The sequence below is a fragment of the Aulostomus chinensis genome, chromosome 13 (genome assembly GCF_037954235.1).
Source record: "Aulostomus chinensis isolate RoL2024-O1b breed Wild chromosome 13, RoL_Achi_v1.0, whole genome shotgun sequence".
NCBI classification, from domain to species: Eukaryota; Metazoa; Chordata; class Actinopteri; order Syngnathiformes; family Aulostomidae; genus Aulostomus; species Aulostomus chinensis.
Window position 1 is genome coordinate 20,299,504 of NC_141332.1, and position 23,307 is coordinate 20,322,810.

Genomic DNA, 23,307 nt, shown 5'->3' on the forward strand with positions numbered 1-23,307 from the left:
CTGTGAGACAACAAGTGTATGTTAGGACCGTATGTGACACTCTATAAACCACCAACATTTTAAATGAAGGGAACATCAGTATCTTTGAGAATATGCTGCATGCATCTGACATTATTTGCCAAATTGCTTGTGTAGTTTGTGTGACAATACAAATATGGATATTTGTTTACTGGAGAAGAAATTATGTGGTGAATTATACATTATGAGTGCTGGCCCACTAATTGCTGTCACAACTGGGTTCTTCTTGCATGCGTGATCCTGAAGATTTTCTTCTGCATCAAAAGATTAATACTTCATTCAAAAATCTTCAGCTGTTTATCGATTTCTCTGAAATTTCTTGAATACATGAGAAAATGTATCCACCTGCATGATGCTAGCCACATTACTGCTGTTGGAGGCTAACGTACACAGAAAATCATACTTTTTCATTTTAACAATTCAAAATGTCACTTTACAGGCTTTCTAACATGTCATCCAGTATAGTCCATGTCTTCCTCCTATGCTTAATACTACACAAACACTTTGATTGCAGCTAATAGCATTCAATTTAAGTCACTCCTCCCAGTCTGTTCATTGATTCCAGTGCTGGATGTTCACATGGTGTGCATATGAAACCCTGGAGGTTAGGAGATAATTATTTGATTTAGGGATCACATAAACTACATAACTACTGCCGGACTGGAGCTATACTTCCAAACGCCAGCAATTAGCACATAACATCTTGCATGTACCGCTTATGATATTTACTTTGGATATTCTGGAATAGTCCCTTAAACTAGACATTATCCTGTCTTCATTGGGACATTTGGAACAGAACCCCTGTTTACATCATTAGTCCCTGCTGCCACTGCTACAGCTTCTGCTTCTCTGCATCATCTTGCAAACCACAAGGAGCTTTCCTTAAGCTACTGGCATTTAAATAAAGCAGCAGATGTGAAGGGCACCACAATGCCCCTGGTCCCGACCTCTAAGGAGGCGACTTCTTGCAAATGTTTCCCACTGTTTCACCATCCTGTCTCTGTATTGTCCAAGATGGGAGCCTGCACAATACATCATCTCTGCCCTGTGTGTGCTCCTTCTCAGCAATTCAGCACATGGCAAACATCAGTCAGGCACATCATGCATTCATGCAACACAGAGGGCGCTCACGAGGTGTTAGGCTATAGAAATAGCACCGGTTATGCGATGTTGGCATACGTGCATTCAATGCCGCATGATATTTGCCGTTTTGCACACAGAAAACACAAGTCAGGCTCAACAACCATAACACATGTGAAGTATTACTGTAGCACGAATGGAGCCCAGGGCATTGAGGTTCCCTCGGCGGACGCTTTATTTTCTTCCATGGTATTGACATGTGCACAGTGGTGTCTAGGGATATGCTGGAGCTCCATCATCGGTTTCTATCAGTGTGACAAATTGGATTTATCTTTGAAAAATTCTATTTGTGTTTTATGATGTTTTTTTTTTTTTCTTTTTGGTCAAACAGGGATCCCTTGATCTCATCTGCCTAGTTTACAGGAAAGTGTTTTACACTTGATCGCTGTTCAACTTTCCTTCCACAACTAAAGGCTGTGTGTAGGGGGAGTGTGTCATCGCTCAGCCCTTCATACACCTACAGTTGGGTTACACAATCTTCAGTTATAATGTGTACTTAATAATATCATTTTGTGTTGTTTGATGTCAAACTGCTTCTCATTCAAATATTTTAACCTGAATTTGCATGTTTATGACTGTGACATACAATTTCACGATGAATCAGAATGGATATCTTACAGTAATCCCACAAGAAAGGACTATTACAAATAAGAGATTTTCTTTTCCTTGCCAATCCTATTAGTAGGAAGCAGCCTTCAACATGTCTCAGTCTCATACAGTAGTTTCGTAAGTTGTTGAGCTGATATGTATTTCTCTGCAATAACCAGATCTTCGGGGGAGGGGGGCATGGCTCAGTGGTAGAGTGGCCATCTGGCAACCGAAGGGTCGCAGGTTCGATCCCCAATTCCCCAGGTGACCATGTCCAAGTATCCTTGAGCAAGAACCCCTAATTGCTCCTAATGGTCCTGCGATGGACTGGTGACCTGTCCAGGGTGAACCACCCAATGTCAGCTGGGATAGGCTCCAGCCCCCCCCTCCACACGCACGCACGCAAGCGCGCGCACACACACACACACACACACACACACACACACACACACACACACACACACACACACACACACCCCTTAACAGATAAGCTTTATCAATAATGGAGGGATGGATGGATGGAACCAGCTCTTCGGATATTCAGATAACAAAAAGGTCCAGAACCTAATTGTGTTGACGTCTTTCAATGAATCATAAATTACAGCATTATGTGTAGAGCTGATACTCTGTGTTTGGCCAGTTGATGGAGAGAGTTATAGGGTCACCAAAACTGCAAGGTTATAACTGAAAACCTATGGCATACTTTGGACTCATTTTGGTTCAAAGCCATTGCAAAATACAAAAATAATTTAGAGGTGAAAGCCTTAGAAATAAAACACATTTATTCACTTTTAACAATTTAAGGGTATGAACTTTTTTTGTAATTTCGTAATGGAGAGCTATATTCTTTTTACTACTAACACCTGCCGCCTCATTTTGCCAGTTTCTGGTACATTGCCATCAGAGGAGGAGTACTGAGGTAACAAAGGGGTTCTGAAAGTCCAGGTTGTGTCATTTTAGTTTCGCATGCATAAATGAATCCTAGACGACACCACCAGTTGTTGTATCTTGGTCCTTTGATTTCTCAGGTGTCTTAGGGAAATGTCCAACAAAAACAAGGCAGACAAATAGAGAGAAAAAACAACAACAACAACAACAACAACAAAAAAACAACTTCAGCCCACAAGCAAGGCAATGATACCCCGGAGTTTCCTCACAATAGTCTGTTCCTCTAACCTAAGCCACTCTGAACTAAAGAGAAGCAGCAGTTATTATTCTGTGCTCAAAGAACTCTCAGATAAAATATAGAGCTGAGACACATTTCTGTTATTGTGCAGGCTCATTTGTAAGCCAAACAAGTTTTCCTTTGAATTTTACTGTTAACTCAAGAGTCTACTATCTCAGATAAAGATCTGTGCAGTGAGGGGGAAAAAAAGAAAAGTATTTTAAGATCATAAATTAGGATCAGGCTGAGACAAGAGGAAGTTGAGTTCTCGGCAACTGAATTGAAGCGGTGTGATGAAATGGTAAAAATGTCATATTGATGTGCAATCGAACTTAGTTATGTCAAAGAAAAATAAGTGGTACAATGAAAAGGTCTAAATTTGTGTTTTCCTTTGTCACTAGGAGTTTCAAGAAATATAATATGAAAATGTTTGTGACACTGAGCCGCAACTATCTCTCAGAGAGAAACAGATCTACCACTGCAAGCTCTTTTTATTTTCATCATCAATGCACATCTGATTTGGAGGGATTATTTTCTGAATTCATATTTTGTTTATATTCCTCATACAAATTTTGTAGAAGGCAGAGTTCTGAGGGTATTTCTTGCTTATTAGCAAAGATTTCTTATGTTTCATTTAATTTTTTTTCTCTAATGTATCCATTTATTTCTATTTTCTAATGTTGTCAACGGTCTAATACTTAGGAGCCCCTACCAAAACAGAATAATGTTTTTTGTTTGTTTTTTTAATTGTATTTCTGGTGAGACAAAGAAGTTAGTGACCATGTTTTTTCTCCAGGCTTCATCACTGACTTCTCAAAACTCCATGTAAAGATTTACTCATGAACAAAAACAGAGATTAAACACAAAAGATGGTGGTCATTTTGCTCCACTTCCTTGATATTCTTCTGAGTACATTTGCACACAACATAGGGTAATACTAATTACCAATACAGAGCAGCGGTGCAGAGTGAGTCATTAGCCTTTCCTTTTGAAACGGAGATGGGGTTATATAAAATACATTGGCAGACATTAAACATTAAGCAGCTACTCTGATATTCCACAAAACAAGCCCAGAGGGCTATATCATCCACGGAGGAGAGTTAGCTCACCACACACACACAAAAACTGGGCGTGCTTAAACATTTAGTGATGACTCCCTCATGTCAAGCAGCTAAACCGCATGGCTTGATCTGGTAGGAATGAGGGGGAAAAAAAGAGCTTCTCTGCAGCAGTCAACAAAACTGTGCTTACTTCTGGATTGTAATGCACGGTGTGTGCATTTATCTATACTATCACCTCTCTTCTCTTTTGGAATCAGGAAAATATCACCATCTACATTTTTGATACTCCTAAACTTCAGTGGCTGACGTGTTGTCATGAGTGAATAAAGTGCTTTGTAATTGTGCATCAGGTCTGACCCACTGAGGTCAACAGCGCGATGAGCTTTGATGTGAGATGGTTAAATTTGAAACGGAGCTTAATTGGAGATCACACAATCGACGCAACCACTAACCTGTGGAGAGAGCAAGAGGAACTTTCACTGCTTCTGCAGGATCAAGGCAGAAAGTAAATAGAAGTTATACAGCTCTCATTTTCCTCAGGGGTCAGAGGAGGTTATGCATTACTTTTAGTTAAGTTTGTAATGTGTAATAAGCACAGAAAATTTTATGCAAAATAAAGCACTTTAAAAACATGAAAAAAAAATATAATCCAGCAAAAAATACTGTGAAAGAAAGAAGACAATAGACAAAGAGGCTTACTGTCCACTGTCCTATTATTACCATTCATTAATATAAAATTCTGCAAACAAATACCACTTCCTCCCTCCGACAGTCCTCAAGATAATTTCCTGAAGGAACACTTCATGATACAGATACGTTTCTACCCCGAGAATGTACAAAAATACCTAATAAAGCAATATCAACAGAGAAGGGCTTTAATTTCCTTTATGGATTCCCGTAAACTTAATTTCTCAATTAAATCATTAATCATTGCTATTAAATGTCAAATAATGGGGAAAAGTACCTGGCATTATTTCCTGAAAACCAGAGTGACATCATCAAATGTCTTGTTTTGTTCAATCAATAGTCTAAGACAGAGAAAAGGTCTAAGACTGAGAGACCCCTAACAGCCAAATGCCTGAGATTGAGCTTCAAAATGTCTAAATGAAGTATTATATCATTAAAATAGTAATATAAAGATTTGCCACCTGATTGCACAGTTTTGCATGTAAATACAGCTGCAATGTGTCTAAATTATCAAAAGTAAGCAGGTTAATAGCCAAATTATGTCCCACTGGTAAGAAATCACAATGTCAAGTCTTTTCTCTTCCAGCAAAAACGCTGTGAGTGACTTCACAAGACATTAAAACACCAAAGGAGTGCAAACTTAACTCAATGACAGCAAGGTCACAGGCTTCATGATTTAAACAATGAGAGTGAATTAGACTCTGCACTTGCCGTGGGTGCTGCAACCCAAAAGGAGGAAGTGGAGGTCGTAGAGTGCCATAGTAAAACCAAACAAACAATGCAACCGGGCCCCTGAAGCCCAGCGCACACTAACCTGACTTTTTTTCGCCCCACACAAACAAGGTTTACAGGACCCTTCCCTTGCTGCCTCTGTAGCCAGCCAACAATGAACAGCTTTGTCAGGCTGTCAGTGCTTTAAAAGCAGCACTGTGCCAAGCTGTATCTGTTTTCATTGTTGTCTTTAATCGTCCTCCTCATCTCATTGATATACAGAGTACTTTCGGAGGGTGGCTATAATGTCTCTTTGTATTTGATGATGCTGACGTGATGTACAGAAGTGACCTCTGTCTACCGGCATTATGAATTTTGGAGGCAAAGGGTCACGTAAATACCCGTGTTTGCACATGAACCTGAAACATATTTACTGGTTGGATGATAAATGACACGATTGTGCTGGGACAAGAGAATAGACAAGGTTACTGACACAGTCCATCCATTTGCATGTACTGTAAGTATGTTTGTATGCTGGTAGCATGGGAATGAAAATACGTGTGGAATATCAAGGATTCAAATGGAGCTTGGATGAATGGTGGGAGCCAGGACTGTCTGCCAGCATTCAAGCATGGCTACATCATCTGTGAGGCATTGATGGGTCCTAATGCAGAATAAGGAGAGCCAATCAACTCCTATCTATCCATTCTGCCAGGCTGACACATTGTAGGGGTACTTCAAGGCCAATGCACTGCCACATTCTGCTGACAAATCATTACATTAGACATGTCGACGGAGAAGGAAGATAATAAGATTGAGTTACAGAGTTTTAGATGCATTATGAATACCTCTTCCTTCCTTGATTCCTTCCATTTTCACTATTCCTTCCATTTATCAGTTCCCCGCTTGCTTGTCAGGGAACAGATAAAGGGCGGTCCCTCTACAAAATAGGCAGAAATTTCAACTGAGCTGTGTTGTGTTTTATTTTCTTGTTGTGTCAGGTACTACAAATTCACTTTATGGTGAGTACATCAAACTAATAACCTGTGCTGTAAAAATATTCCACCACAAGCACAGTGTGATATTTAGCTTGAAGAAATTTTCCTGATGTATATAGGTTTATTGGTCGTTTAATAACTGCAATTAAGTTCAATCAGTTGACTGTCTTGTGAGGAGACAGAGGACCACCAAGGCCATGTATCACTCTTTATAAAACTAGTTCTTATCCATTTTTTTTTTTAAATCTGCAACAATTTAAAGCACCGAATTGTCATTTCCGACTTAAAAAAATATGGCTAATCAAAGGCAACATGCTGAGTTTACATCTTGTATAAACACATATGTATGGCAGTTATTCAAATATGCTTCTTTCATATCTTTATTTTTACCATTCCATCTCCTTTTCTTTCCAAAACTTAATGACATTAGCAAGATGGTGTGTACATTTCCTTTGCTTATTGCTCAGGGCGCACAGATGCAGCCCACTACTCTGCATGTGTGTGCAGTTGTCTGTGGATAAATGGTGATTGGCGTGTGGCTGAAAGTGGGTGGTGTAGAATGATTAATCAGCATAATGAGTGTAGATGAGCGCTGTGCAGATGGAGCTCACTCTCAGGACTGTGTCACCCAGCAGGAAGTCTCTTTACTCCCCATCAGTGCCCCTTGTATTGCTCTAACTGTATTTCTTGGGCATGTGTTGCTTGCTTCGCATTTAATTTGCGAGCTTCTTTCTGCATGATTTTGTACTGAAATCATCATATTTCAGATGGAATTTTGTCCAGGCAATCATGAACATTTTCATATGAATGCAAATTAAGCCTTGTGTTGGTTTTGTAAGGACAATAATCATTTCAGCAACAAAATAAATTTAATTTAGAAGCCACCACAGTCTACATTTTATCTATGAGATGACAGCAATATTAAATATGATCCTGCTGACTTTGAAAAGATGACTTTTAGAAAACACTGAGGTACCTATCAGTGATACATGCAGGGCAGGCTTAGTTTTTCCAAGGAGAACTTTATAAGAACAGTACTGTCATGTTTTTGTTTTGTTTTTTCCCCCAAAATGATTGATTATTGCATTTTGTTCAGTTCTACAGCTGGATAGTGTCATATTGGTTTCAACTTGCAAAATTCTTTTTTTTGTTCTTGGGTAGTGTCGTGTGTGTGTGTGTGTGCTGCACGGCCTTTATGCCACAGTGTAGTTTTGTGTGTGTGTGTGTGTGTGTGTCCAATTCAAATACTTGTGGTTATATTGTAGACAATCAGAGGTGCTAAATTAAAAAAAAAAAAAATACTAGTTGTTTGTGAATTTAGGTCCAATCACCAGTCACAGCTGTTGTGGTCACGACCCACAGGAGATGCATGTCAGGGTCTGACGCCACGTCGCTTTGCATTCGACCCAGATGTACAAACCTTCCTCATCAACTCTCAGGGATTCTGGTGTAGTAGGCTCCATGAACTCATTGTGAACACTTTGAGAACAGGATGGTTTATAAGCTGTCTGCCATCACCACTGTTTTTGAGCATTTTTTATTCATATTTTAGGGACCCCTCAAACATTTTGTGCAGCGATTAAGAAAGAATTTTTACTTTTTTTAATTATTGGAAGTTCAATTCTTTACTGATCAACACTTGAATGAGGTTTGGTTACATCAAAGACTGTTGTTAACTGTCCAAAAGCTGAGACAAATACAATGAGTATTTTTCAGCATGAAAGATCTATTTGATGTTTGTATTTATTTGTTTAGTTTTGTTTTCTGACCCTCATGTCTGTATGATATACTATAAAAATCCAAGGATGGTAATCAGCCTGGTGGAGAAAGACTTAATGTACCAATGGTATTACTGTTGTAGAGACTTGAGTCATTTTGGAAAGGACAATTTACAATACAGAAGAACTAGTAAACGGCTGACAATATACTGAGAGCAGTAAATGGGCATTTGACCGTGACACAGGACTCACTCCATCCTCAGCGTACTTCACCTAACCAGCAGTGACGCACTTGTCAGATACGAGTTCCTCCTGCACCACTAAGTTAACTCAGCTGGTCCTCGCTGTTCCCTTCAACTTCACGACATCAGCTCCATTCTCACACGCTGACTCACATACTCGGAAGCCTCTTATGGAGCTGCATTGCTTCACATTTCTACTTACAGGAAAAATACAAAGTGAAACCAACAAGATAAGTGGGAACATAAACTCTCATCCAGTCCTGGCATGTTGATGTCTATCAAGTACCCCGGACCACCTGCCATACCCCATTAATCTATATGACTTTTCTAAATAGTGCACAAACGAAACTTGAAGGTGCCTGCGTAACTCCATTACTGAGTGTGAAGGCTGAGGTATTCTAGCATTTTTAGTCTTTGGTTGGAGAAATATTTCTTGGTCTTTATGAGCTCATTGATTGATACATTTTCTTCTTGTGGCTTATTGAACAGGCATAAGAAAGTGGATTTAAAAAAAAAAAGAAAAAAAGACTAAAGTTGTCATTCCCAGACATTGCTATTGACCAGCTTCACTCTTGTGAACATAAACTTTGTTCAAGGTCAGTTAATTACTGTTTGATGGTGGATGATGCGCTTATTTTCTATGTGCCCCAAAAAAAAGAAGGCACAATAGAAGGCATGTACCAGTGCTACTGCGTGGCTGAAGGTAGGATGATGTTCCTAAATACTCACTTGAGGAATCATAGATATATTAGCAAATACACTGCAAATGAAGCACAACAACAGAACTCTTCGTATTTATTTTCCTTAGGGGAGACAAAACCTGACTCAAGTTTGAAAGGCGCTGGGCAATGTAGAAAAACTGCTGGCTAAATTGTTACAAGAGCAACATCGCTGTCAAGATTTATATTATCATCTAATTATCTATGTGCTGCTTCCTCTTGGGTTCTACAAGCCCTTACTTTGATATTTAACAGAAAAAAAGAAAACCGGACTGCGGTACTGCTGGACAGACCAGGAAATGTCAGGTCACGGCTCACATTTGCACATCTTTACCTCACATGGACCCTTCCTGCTTTCAATTAATGCTTTCTGAGACAACAAATGAAAAGAAAAAAAAAATCAAATAAAAAAGGAGTAAAACAAGTAGCCTTTAGGAAGCTCATCAATCATGGTTTAAGACAAAAGACAAAAGGACAGAGTGTGGAGCTGGGAGATATTGCCAAGCCTTGTCCTTCACCATCCATTATGAGGGAATGGATGCAGGGTCTCTGTGGTCTAGAAGACAATGAGGGGACTAACTGGTGCCAAAAAAAGATCATAACACATTTAAAACAGGGTTGCCGAGCCGTCCACCAGACACGGACATCGACACATTCGAGTCAAATGAACAAACAGAAACCAAATAGGGAATGAGGACATTTCTAGAAATCAGGGGAGTCTAAGGATTAAGATTTGAGGTTAAGGGTATTTTATTTAGTTGTAACAGTCAAGATGAGTGTCAAGAGTTAAGTGTGATTCAGTGGTCATTGTCCCCACAGTGTGTGTGTGTGTGTGTGTGTGTGTGTGTGTGTGTGTGTGTGTGTGTGTGTGTGTGTGTGTGTGTGTGTGTGTGTATACACTTATGTGAGAGCAGGTGAAAAAAACGAAGACTTCACAGTGAACATCAGTCTTACCTGGATGAGTGATTCGCTCAGTCTTTCCTCGTCTACCTCCAGCACAATGTCACGGATCTCTTCATAAGGCAGGCGGAACGAGCCCAAGAAAATTGCTGTTGTGATGGAGAGAGAAGAGAGTCATTTCCTCTCCGTTTATTTTTTTATTTTTTTATTAGATCACAAGGTTCAAAGAGACATTTCAACACTCTTCGCTCCTCAGACAAAATGACCAAAGACCTAAGTTGTCACTTGAAAAAACAAATACACTTTTTTCTGTCCCTCAATGGGATAAGTTGTGTCACCCTGACAAAGGCTAGGGAGGAAATCATCAAGATCTCTCAGTAAATGTGAAAGATGTCGATGCTGTACGATTTCTTCTCAATTATTAAACTCAATAACGATAATAGGGTAATAGTTGTGGCGCAAAAAGCGAGTGAGTCAGCCTGGGGGAATGTTCAGCGAGTGTTTCACTCTGGTGTGCCTGTCTGCAGTAGAAATGGGAGCTAATGGTGAATCCAGGTGGAAGTCACAGGTGGAACTTTGGTAATGAGTTGGAGGAGAGTCACTCAACAGCTGCTAACTGCTGCAGCAGAGGGACCTCAAGTCTGTTTGACACATAATGAACAGAAAGGTAGCGCTTCCTTTTTTCTTGAGTTTATTACTGGTTATCACACAGGTTATTTCCTAGATTAATTTGCGAATCTTTGAACATGTTTGTGTTGTACTGGAAGAAATTTTGGTTATCTTAGCTTTTCAGGCTTTGGGCTTTCAGATTCTCATGTCAGTGAAGGTAAAATGGACAGAAAAATGTCACATCAAGACGACACACACACACTTTTTTTCTTTTAGCATTTATCAACCACTTTATTTCAGAAGTTAAAAAAAACCCTATATTTGTGATCAACAGAAATGCAAAAAGATTTCCTCAAAATATATAATGGTAGTACATTTTCCTTCCTTTGAAGTTGCTCTACTTAGATAAAGTAAGGAAAAAGTAGGATTTATTCTGGATTTTTCTCAAAAGACCAAAAAATAAATTAACTCTAAATTCAATTCCTCTGAGTTCAAAAATCGCAAGTGATGTTGCTTAATTACCCTGATTAATTTCCCTAGCTAGGGGTGGCATGGCTTGGAGGTAGAGTGGCCGTCTAGCAACCGAAGGGTTGCTGGTTCGATCCTTACTTGCCCCGTGACCATGTCATGCAAGATAATGAGCCCCTAATATCTCCTGATGGCCCTGCTAAAGACTGGTGACCCGTCCAGGGTGAACCCTGCCTCACGCCCGAAGGCTGCTGGTACAGGCTCCAGCCCCCCCGCGACCTTTAACAGTTAAACGGTATAGAAGATGGATGGATGGATGGATTTCCTCAGTTGCTCCACAGAGGACTGGCAAAATGTGGGGATATATTTTGCTGTAATCATGTAAAATCAGAGTAAAGACGTTCCTCGATGTAGCTTGACTCTTTCTACTGTGTTTATCATTACTGATACTCAAGACAAACAAACTTTTATTCGCTGGTCTGTTTGTTTACAAGCACAGGTACATAAAACATAAAAGATGCATTTGATTCACTGCACATTTTCTCTCAACTTCCTGTCCAAGGTAAAAAAAAATCCTTTCAAACTTGAATAAATAAATCTGACTTCATGAACAGGGTGGCACGGTGGTACAGTGGTCAGCACTGTCACCTCACAGTAAGAAGGTTCCAGGTTTTGAGCCCCGGCTCGGGCGCGGGATCTTTCTGTGTGGAGTCTGCATGTTCTCCCTGTTCCTGCGTGGTTTCTCTCTGGTACTCCAGCTTCCTCCACAGTCCAAAGACATCAAGAGGGGACGAGGCTGATTGATACTCTAAATTGACCATAGGTGTGACTGTGAGTGTGAATGGTTGACTGTCTCTATGTGTTGGCCCTGTGATGGACTGGTGACCTGTCCAGGGTGAACCCCGCCTCTCGCCCGAAAGCTGCTGGGATAGGCTGCAGCCCTCCTTAACAGGATAATTGGAAGAAAATGGATGGATGGATGGATGGATGGATGGATGGGACTTCATGAACAAAGGTTCACAGGCATCAGTCCACTTCAGCTTTTGATTTCTTTCTGAGAGGAATATCCAATTCCTAGCAGAAAATACTTCAACCACTAGTTTACACCACTGTGAGTCTGTGTTTATTTCTGTGTAATTAGCTGCTTATACCATATACTCTACGGACATTCCAGTCTGGTTTTTGATTATATTGGAGCACCACACATGAGCAAGTAGTAAAACATTGGTTACTGATGAGCTTAATGTTGTTTGTTTGCTTTACCTTTGATTTTGTTCTGCATTAATTCTTCATTCTGCAGTTCTGCATTCTGCACTCAATGAAGTATGAAGAATACAAATAGATCATTTCACTCGGTCTCTTTTCTCCAGGCATCATTTTGTTTGTTTGTTTTTTTTTTTATAACAGGACACTTCACACAACATGCATCTGCTACTAGTTTGACTCCTTTCTTTGCTTCGACAGCCATGTGACTGGGGTCCCACAATCATGGACAAAATTACTGCAGACCTTGAAAATTAAGTAAGTACATTATCCCACAGTTTCAAAAAGCTTTTAAATCTTTACTCTACTGCAGCTTGCTGAAAAAGCTACAATGTGTTTTTGTTGTCCTTGTTGTTTTTACATAGGATGTGGAGTGTGGTACACGGTGTCATATGCACGAATACGTGTTTTGTACTTATACCTTTAAAAATGCCGTACTATAATTTATATGTGCAGGGGGGAATTTGCACCCATCCTTCTGGTGACAAAACCAATTTGTTTAGTTTGTGTTGTGAGACAACAGAATTTTTGCCCATGTTTTTTTATGTATTAATTAATTAATTAATTAATTAGATTGTAGCCTGATCCACATGTTTTGTTTTGTTTTTTTTTTTGCCACGTTACCACATTTATTTGTAGAACTTTTGCTTGAGGTTCTAACTGCCGCTGTTTGTGCAGGCGCTCATGTTGCTGGACATCTGTACTTCATCTCGCCAGATATTCCTACAAATGTTTCATGAGAATAGATTAGTGGAACTGATAGTACAATAATTAATTTGGCCCTGCTACTCATCAAAGTCACTGAGCCCTCAATTTAAATATGCATTGAAATATAAGTGGTTAGAGGGTTCAGGGGCAAGAACCCATATGTGTGTGGGGTTGTAATGTGCGTGCGTGCGTGCGTGCGTGCGTGCTAGGGGGCAGCACACCACATGCCTTTAACCAAATGTTATTCTGGAGGTGAGATTTTCCACACTTGCTTTGCAATCCCACCAGATTCTAAGGCTGTCTGCAGGGTTTCTCATCAAAGATTGCACTGACATATATGAATACTGTCATTACCCACACATATGTGTATTGACATGCTCACACCGGCACATTCACAGATGTCCTCATGCTCTAACAGGACCACATGCTTACAAATACACACAGACACGTGTGTCATCCTTATTTTCATTCCCACATCCTACCATCAAACCCCTTTATTTTTGCCTGATGAATTCATACATTTGGCCCCTGTTCACGGACAACGCAAGAATACGAAGCGTTGCTCTACTGGCACATAGGGAGTTGGTGAACACATTTATAATTGTCGGTGTTTCTGTGATGCACATGTATTTCTCACGCCTCCGTCAGCATATTTTGAGATTCTGGTTAGCACACTGCTTTCATCCACTGTATCCACTTATGCAGCTCCGGTCTGCAATAAAACATTGCATAACTACTCATCCTATGAAGAAGAAAAGTTAACAGTATGTGGTTAAACAAGGAGGATGACACAGGAATCCATTGAAGTGACCCACAGTATTAGAATTCAACATGAATATTTTATGAACTGTTATCATCTTTCTTGTATCTCTGAGGTTGGGGATATGAAGGTTGTTGATAAAATCACAAGGGGTTGTATACATACTAATGTTTTACCCCACCAAACCTGCCAAGACTTTTTAATAGTCACTTTTTTCCCTCTTTTTTTCTTTTCTTTTTTGTTAAATTAATGTATAAACACATTCAATAATTTTCAAGCTGGGAGGTTTATTAAAAGGGAGAGAGAATGTGTGGGAGCTTGATTGTCAGTGAAACATGGAGGTGCACAGCTTGGCTACAGGGGAATGTTCTTCAACCAAAAAATATTTCCTTTCACTGTACCAATATAAAGAAAAGCATGCCAAGTTAAACAAATACACTGTTAACTTAACTACTGAGGTCCCTGAGGGACTTGCATGTAGTTTTGGTGCCCAATTCTGTGTATTACTGTTTTTACATTGCACATTATTTTAGATAGGTAGCTTGGACATAATCTATATGCACATGTGGTGGTTGTTAGCAACTGCCAAGAAAACAATTCCCAAAAGGCTTGGGAAAACACTATCTTTCTCAGCCTAGTTGTGTGTGTGTGTGTGTGTGTGTGCGTGTGCGTGTGCGCGTGCGCGTGTGCGTGTGTGTGTGTGTGTGTGTGTGTGTGTGTGTGTGTGTGTGTGTGTGTGTGTGTGTGGTTTCAGTTGGGTATATGAAAATGCCTGCAGTGTGGTTTAAAATACACCTACATTTTTGACATGAAAGGTCATGGTAAGAAAGAATGGTGTATAACAACATATACTTACAAAGATTCTGTGCTGTCTTAGCATCCAAGATACGGAGTTCTTTTGCTTTTTTCTTGAATTGTTGCATTCTGTCGTCAGTCTCATCTTTCACATCTTTTTTCACTGCAGAAAAAGAAAATACAATGAAAATGAATATCATATTATCTTGACTTCTTCTTCAAGCTTGATATTTCATAGACATTTACTGCATGCTATTTTAAGATGATACTGTGCAGGTCACTTACAGCACTTTAAAACAAGTGCATTAAATGGCTTAAAAAAAACCAAAAGAAATCTTGTATTTTTTTCACATTTCCAACAGACATAATCAATATATAGATCAGAGTTGAGATAAAGTAAAATAAAACTGGTGCTGTCATCGGGATCCCCCCATGCAGCTTCAACTCTGGGAGGATGAACACCATTCTTCTAAACAATATTCTCTCATTTCCTTGTTTGCTGTCTAACATGATGGTCCGAAATGCAGCAGCCTGCACCTGCAGTATACTTTACATAAATATTGGCATTTGCACTTTGCTTTTCATCATATTGATACATGAATATTGTTGTTATTGGGTTTTTTTAATAAATTGACAACTTTTCACATTGGACTGCTCTTAAATTGCTACTGTCTGTATCATTTCATGTGTATTCTTTGTATTTATACACTTGTCTTAGGTCTTCTGATAAAAATTAGCAGCCATGCTACAATCATGACATGATTACTGTATGTATGTTATTGATTTTACTTCATGTGCATGGTCCCTATTCAAATGAACTCTCTTAGACGATCAATCAAATTGACATATGATGATGAGCATATGATTCATTTCACTTTCACACTGATCAAACCAGCAAGTACCTCCTCAGTTACATTGAAGCATTTGCATTCATTGTGTTTCTATAACAGCTGACCATAAACAAATGAAAAAAACCTTATTTATAGCAGTTCACATACAGATATCTTTATAATAATCACACAAATGCAAATAAATGTGTTTTCTCTCTCTCTCTCTCTCTCTGAGTCCAGCCAGTAGTTGTTAATAGGCTGGGTGGATTCATGGCAGTCCCTGTTAACAGTGTGCTGCTATGACTTTACATAACGTGCAATACTATCATCAGCTGTAGCATCAGAGCACTGTCCTGTGGAGGACTCCTCCCTCTCATCGTGTGCCAAATCTTCTTGTCATTCTTGCAAAGGGCCCATCACAGTTGATAAGCATGGCTCCCTCCCTTAGGCATTGCCTGTCAACATTCTAGAGCCAAGCAGATAATTGTATTACCTCCCACAATCCCACAAAATTGAATAAAGTCTCTGTTATTGTCACTGAACACAACATATGAACTAGTCCAAGAGTAAAGAGACCTTTGCTTTCATAAGTAAGAAATGATTGAATGTGCATAACTTGAGAGCACACCACCTACCAGCATTTATTATTTTTCACTTATGGTTTTTCATACCTACAGAGCACATTAAGTTCCACCATTGTGAGAAACAATAAAATAGTGAATGAGAAGAATGCAGAGGAATGAAAAAGAAATAGAGAGAGAATGTAGCATACTCTTCTCTCTCCACGTGATGGCTTACGGGAAAGACAACACACACTTTGTAGCTAATCATCACAACTGCTCTGGTTAAGCCCAAGGTAGGAGTCTCCCAGGAAATCTAGAACAAACAATCTGCTCCCCAAGCACTGACTCTCATATTTGAAGAAACAATCAAAGAGGGAGCCTCTCCTGGGCAGCCAGAAGAAGCAATGCTGAAGGTACCTGCCTAATTCCAGTGCTTGTTGTCAGCTTGTGACATTAGGGATGAACATGCTTGTAGTAATAATTAGAGCTAAAAGGCAACTATACGATGCTACATGCAGTATTATGCTTTAATTGATTTTATTATCTTTGTTCTCCAGAAAATGTGAGCCCTCAAACTTAAAGGCAAACTCAAATAGTATGAGATACACCGGCCTTGATGGACAATAACTTTGAAAACTTTAGAAAAGTTGTGTTTCTCTTTGCTTGTTTAGCAACAACTGGCTCAGAATCCGATGCAATCAGCATCTGGCCCACTGTAAAAAAGCTGGTTTTGAATCTGCACTCTATCCACCACATAAAAGAGAGAACAAGTTCACAACCCTGAAAACCATTTTTGCATGACCTCCAAGTATCTTACATTTTTAACTTCCTGCAATGGCGTGACCCCCATAACATTGCTGGTCAAGTTACTGTTTATCTTTTTAGTTTCAATGGAATTCTAGATTATTATATCTAACTCTTTAATAACTCCATGAAGGAGCAGAGGTGAATCTGAAGAAAAAGCCTGCTTTAAATTGAAATATTGTTCCACCTTAGATATATGGTTAGTCGCTTTTTATATGATGGGTTTGATTTTACAAGCTGATCAAATATAGATATTTTCACATTTCAATGTCAGCAAATTCAATAAGCATGCCTGTCGACTTCAAAATATGACAGACAGGAAATAAATATTAATAAACCCATAAATAAATCCAATGACAACAAGATGTTGTATTTCTTGTGTGGCTGGAGCTCAGGATAAAGAAACTAGGGAGCAAGAAAGACAGCAGAAATAAAACATGAGGAAACAATGGTCTACGTCCAAGGATGGTGAACACACAAAGCAATGAAAGGGAAATTTAGCTGCTTGTGGCACTAAAAACCTCTTATGAAACCCTATTCTCATTTCTCCACTGCCACTTAAATCTCTCACCTAGATACTTCACACAAATCCTATTCAATCTCAAATTAAACTGGAAAAAAAGTGTCTTTAATATTCCTTTTTGACACCATGCAATACAGACCAGACTCTCCTTCTGGGCGCTGAATAGGGGCATCAGTTGTCTCAAATCTGCAACAATATTTGCTGGCTGACTCAATGATGCCACATATCACATGTTGCCTCTGAGCACTGCATGTGGACTAATGGGCCCTGGAGGGCTTGCACATATGCTGCCACACTTTCTCCAGTCCCAGGTGTGTGGAGACGATGTCTATAGTTGGAATTCTAACCAGATGATCGGCCAAAGAAATGAAGTTTTCTAAAAGTGCACCAAACAACAAAGTTGCCATTTAGTTATTAAAAGCCATTCCCTCCCTTGGTATCAGGAGTTTCATTTAGACAAAAGTTTCAATTTATCTTTTGTTTTTGTTTTTTTAAACAATGCAGATATGGGAATTTATACAGTATAGAACCAATTGTTATTCATCCAAAGGAGCTTAACCTGCCCATCAGTGTGGGACCATAACAGCTGATCAAAATCCTTGCCAATATTTAAACGTGTTTTACTAGTTGCCCAGTGGCTAACATGTAATACTCTGACAACAAAACCATCCCTCTTGCACAGATTCCTATTTATTAATGCAATCCCAAAGCAATCACTCTGTGAAGCACTATTTGGGGTGGGCACGATGTGGGAGGTTTTTTTTGGCAGCTAGCTTGTTGTGTTGAAGCACGATGGTTATGAAGTCATATCATAGTGAACCATATAATTTCAGTGTTAGGCAGATCAATACAATATGATGATAAAATTATGAGTTCATAATAAAATTGCAAGTCAATACTGGCAAAAAAAATGTAATAACTGCATTAGGGGAGGAGCTAGGATGACAATGCAGGATGCTCAAGGTGCGGAGTCACTGTTATACACTTTACTATAAATATTAGCACATTAGCGTACAAAAGAGTGTTCGCATTCGTGAAAAGAATGTTTTAATACAACACATGATGCTAGTACCCTGTTTCCACTGTCAACACCCAGGTACACGCCATAAGCTGCCAGACAGAAATCTGGAGCCTTTTCCCTTGCAGACAAATACCAAATATTCGAGGGGTTTTGGCCGGTGGTCAAGGTCCTTAAAAGTCTGACTGAGTGTTTTTGTCAGCTTTAAGCTCAATATACAAATGCAAAGCAAATCAGGGGGGCTGAGACTGACGATGGACCTTTGAATGATAGCTTGCTTGACCGTTTTGTGAGGATGTTCTGGACGCAATCTCTTGAAACTATTATTTTAGCACTGTAAGGATCTTTACAAAAGCAAGTGACCAATAAAAGTTTTGCTTCTGCTGGATTTAATATCAGATGCAAGCAGTAACGGGAAATGTGGCCGTATTATAAATGATAAGCTATTAATGCTGGTTTGTTGTAAAATATTAAGAGACAAGGGTAAGAGGGAGAGTTCATGTTGATGAAGAGCATGTTTTAACACACATGAAAGATTCACTGGAGCAAGGAATAACCACATAAAGGGACCTCTGTTGTGAGTGTCACTGTAACACATCCCATTAACTGGGGGAGAGTTTAAGCTTGCACTGTGCCAAAAAGAGGACCAAATTGATAGGGATTACATTGCAAAAATACACGAATGTCTGAGCAAAAACAGATTTGGCTTATTAAGGATCACTTGGCATCCATGTTAAGCTTTCTCTGTGGGCCTTGGACTGAGGTATACCCTTGAGAAGCTCTGTGATAACAAGAGTTCTCCAGCACTTGAACACTCAGCCTGTTTGTTGGCCCAGAATCGCTATCCTGGTTGCCTTCCATGTGATATCTCCCTCAAGACGTCCATAAAACCCAGGGCATTACAAAGCTAAACACTACCACATGTTCACTTCTGGACACAGACAACAGACACCATGAAATGACTGGGCCTTGAAAAGATATGAGAGAAACTGCAGATGACAGGTCTTCAGCAACCATGTTTAAAGGCAAATGAACACAGAATGGAACAGACAATGGTCCTCTATGAGGCAATTTATTCCCTAAAATATGCAATCTTCTTTCAAACACGTACTCTGCCCAACATTTCAGGGAGTCACTCAGGAATGGGCATCAGGAGAGCTGCCAGGCTGTCTAAAGAGGTTGGATAGGCGAAGGCTTTGTGACGGTTTGAACATGGATAACGCAGCATGTCACACAGCTCATATCATCTCAGACTGGTTTGTTGACCATGCGAACGAGTTCGCTGTACTTAAATGACCTCCACAGCAAACAATTCAATAAAGCACATTTGGGATGGGATGGAACAGGACATTCAAATCAAGAATATTCTGCCCACACATCTGCTGTAACAATGTGATGCTCTCATGTCAATATGGAGCAAAAATTCTGACATGTTTCCAGCGCCTTGTGTAACATACACCGCAAAGCACTGAAGTAGTTCTAGAGGGTCCAACCAGGCTTTAGCAAAGTGTATCTAATGAAGTGGTCAGAGACAGAATTTATCCAGCTGTGGTTAAGCAGAGGTCCCTTCCTCAACCGCTAAGCCTGTTTCCTGTGTGTATACACCTCTCGATCCACTCCTCCCACTGTCTTGGATCTCAGAAGTCTGCTCCCACTTGTAAAAGGCAATCCCTCTGCTTTTGACTCTCCCTTTGAATTCACTAGAATATTCAGTTTAGCTTCCAGCTTTTGTGAGCATTTATTGTGTGTCCTAAAATGGAAAAAAATCAGCTACAGTGTTATTAGATATGAGAAATACGAGACATAAAGAAATGCTTCAGAAGAAGACACGTACAAATAACTGGGAATATTAGTCATGATTCTTGGTATTTGAGTGAGATTTGTTAGAAGAAAAAAAAAATGACCCATGGAACCGCTTTAAATTATTCATGTAAGTTTTTACATTATCTGAAAACTCCAGTACTGATATGATGGGTATTTTAGAGGTTGTTTTTTTTTTTTTTTTTTTTTGGGGGGGGGGGGGGGGGGATACTTTTCAGCTCAAGGTGAGCCATTAGAATTGAGTTGGGTGGGGGGGGATTGAGGCTCTCAACCATGCAATCATCACCATGCCTAATGATAACAGGGAGTGGAGGGAAGTGGTTGATAATGATAATGATGATGGAGGCAGTGGATAGTGGTGGATACTGTGTGAAGTGTGACTGCGTGCAGACTCATGCGTGTCACACACCTCAATTTTTATACACACACATACATACACATACATATACAAATACACACATATACACATACATATACACATACACATACACACATACATATATATGAATATGTGTGTATATTGAGCTGGGTGTGACAAGGGCTTTTTTGTTGATTTTTATGCAAACTAGTTGCCTTGGTTTCTGCTCTCCTGTCATCACACATCTGGTTCTGATGATGATCTTCAAATGAAGAGGTGTAATATAGGGAGCAGCTTAAGTCCCACACAGTGACAGAGTGACCTGCGGTCAGTTATATTTCAGTATGAAGGGAGTGGTTCATCCCACAGAGGAAGGTATGCAGCTCGGCCTGGAGCGGGGCCTCGTGAGAGAAACGCCTCCTCTTCTAATTGAGACAACACACATCTTCCTTAGTGACCTCCTTCACTGTTTCCATTCCAAAAGTTGAGGGAAAGGACTCTTGCAACCTAAAAGTGCGGTTCTAGACCAGTTCTATATGCAGTTTTGTGAACTTTTGTCTTGATATATAGTGCTTTATATGAATTAAACTGACTTGTCGAAACTTACAAAGGTTACTATTATGGTGAAGAAACAGGACCTCACACCTAGAGTCTATGGTTGTACATCTGGTCTCTTTCGTGTGTCACCTGAAGGTACATTCATGTCGTTAACAAACCTCTGATTACTGCTATGAGTGCAAAACTCCTTTTAATCATTAGTCATTATTTTGCTTGAGTAAACAGAAACATTTTACTTTTGCCACTGACATCAGATACACTGATGAAACTGCAATGGCAAAAAAATAAATAAATCAGGCTACGAGTGAGCTAATAGTGTACTTCTATCACTGTAGTGCACATTCTCTATATCATATGAAATTGCAAACACCCGACGAATGAATGAATGTAGGAATGAGGCCTAGATGTCACAAATGTCATTATGCCATTCATAAGTTCATACCTGCAATCAGGAATCTGGTTTAGGTCATACTGTAGTGAAATTCAAACTTCTTTTTTTTTTTTTTTTACATTGACTCACACTGACAAAGCTGAGGGTGAAAATGAACCTAAAACAGAAAACAAAACAATATGCAAAAAAAAAAATAAAAATAAATCTTCTAAATCAATAACTGCAAGCACTGTCCTATGACCTGAGTCTTGGTACAGCCCTTTAACAAAGTATATATAATCTTCCCAAATCTAGACATGACTGTTGTTCTCCCTCTTAGAGGCGGGGAGTGTGGGAAGGCTCTGACTCTGCCTCTTAAATTGGTCATGCAGCCATGCTCCTGGGGCAGCGAAAGGATTGAGCCTGACAGCCAATTTTGAGGAAACCATTCTCTGGTTGTGCCAAGGCAGCTCGTTGTGACCCAATGCACTTGAGCACTGGTGGGTAGGCACAAGCTGCTGGTCCAAACGGCTGCCCCTGGTGTCCATTAAGAACCTGCCATGTCGTCCAACTTAAAGCATTCAGTAGACAGTGCTGGAGCAATGCTTGTGTCACTATGAGGGGATGAAGAACAGAGATTTAAGGCTAAGGATGTTCTTTGGACAGCTGCAGGATTACCAATGTCCCCGTGGTCTCTATTACCTCTCCCAGCAGCATGCTGCATACAGGAACTCTGGAGTATCCTGGAAGAGGCTAAAACAGGTAAAGATTTGAAGATGTACACCTTGCTACTGGTCACTATTATGGGATATTTTGAGAAATATGGGCATGTGTTCTCTTACCAGGAGCTGCATATAAATAAATGAAAAAAAAATGGTCTAAGATATTCATCTTAATTAAGAGAGAAGAGGACAGGTCCAGGCCCTTGAAATATTTTGAAACCCATTAATATATTTAACTGTCTGCATTTTACATTGAAAAAAATCTGAATACTGATGCATGAGGTGAAAACAGGGTGATGCTGAAATCATTAAAAGACAATTTATTATACAAATTATTATTATTATGCATCAATTTTCTCTATATATACCCTGAACACGGAGACAAAATGATTCTGATCTCTTCCAAGTTCTGGTTAGAGAGCAGAACAATGCAAAATAATGAAACAAAACTCTGGATCGCAGAGTACCTCGCAAAGTAAAAAAAAAAACAGAGCTCTGCACACCAAATGTCTCCCGTTTAAAGGATTTTAATTTTTTAAAGGAGACCGAGGACAAGCCTACGCTTGAAAGTTGAAACAGGAGCCATTAAGTCTGCGTCCCTTTCTAAACTTAGGAAAAAAACATTTTTTTTCTTTTTATAATGTTGAAAAGCATCTCCAAAACCTCTGCTTTTTAAGTTTCGAGGCAAATTTATTTGTGTTTTTCTGTTTGTTTGTTTTACTCTGCAACCAATGTTTAAATAGGACAGGATGTCAGGTTTTACTGTAACAAAAGTGTCTGAGCGATGGCCATGCAGTAATTGTCCTACTTTAGAGTGTATTTGACATTCATCAGATAACAGAATATAATCCGCCCTTTATCTCTCTCGAGCTCTGTTCTAAATTGGACGCTCATTTACACTTTTGAGGTCCTCTCCTCTTTTTTTTTTAGATTGCTTGTTTAATATTTCAAGACGAAAAGAACCTTCAAAAATACAGAACTAACGAAGAAATACCACGACTACGACAATGTATATTACTACTACTACTACTACTACTAATAATGATCATTCAAGTATGTCAAAGCAAACAGCTAACATTTCTAGCTGTCAAATAGGCAGCCATGTTTATGTTTTTTTTTTATGAATGTGCTCAAGTATTATCTCTTCTTCTTCTGAAGGTTAACCGATAGGTTGATCCAATTTGTCTACT

The 23,307-nt window shown here is 39.5% G+C and overlaps 1 protein-coding gene across 8 annotated transcripts in view; it reads right to left on the bottom strand.

The window, feature by feature from the left end:
* Positions 1–23,307, bottom strand: part of diaph2 (diaphanous-related formin 2) — a 363,855-nt gene that overhangs the window by 153,905 nt on the left and 186,643 nt on the right. For all 8 annotated transcript variants that reach the window (XM_086222012.1, XM_086222015.1, XM_086222014.1 and 5 more), the window contains 2 exons: positions 14,612–14,713; positions 10,002–10,096 (listed from right to left, as the gene is read on the bottom strand). In XM_086222012.1, the coding sequence (XP_086078138.1) occupies positions 10,002–10,096; positions 14,612–14,713 (197 nt within the window). The remainder of the gene's footprint in view (positions 1–10,001; positions 10,097–14,611; positions 14,714–23,307) is intronic.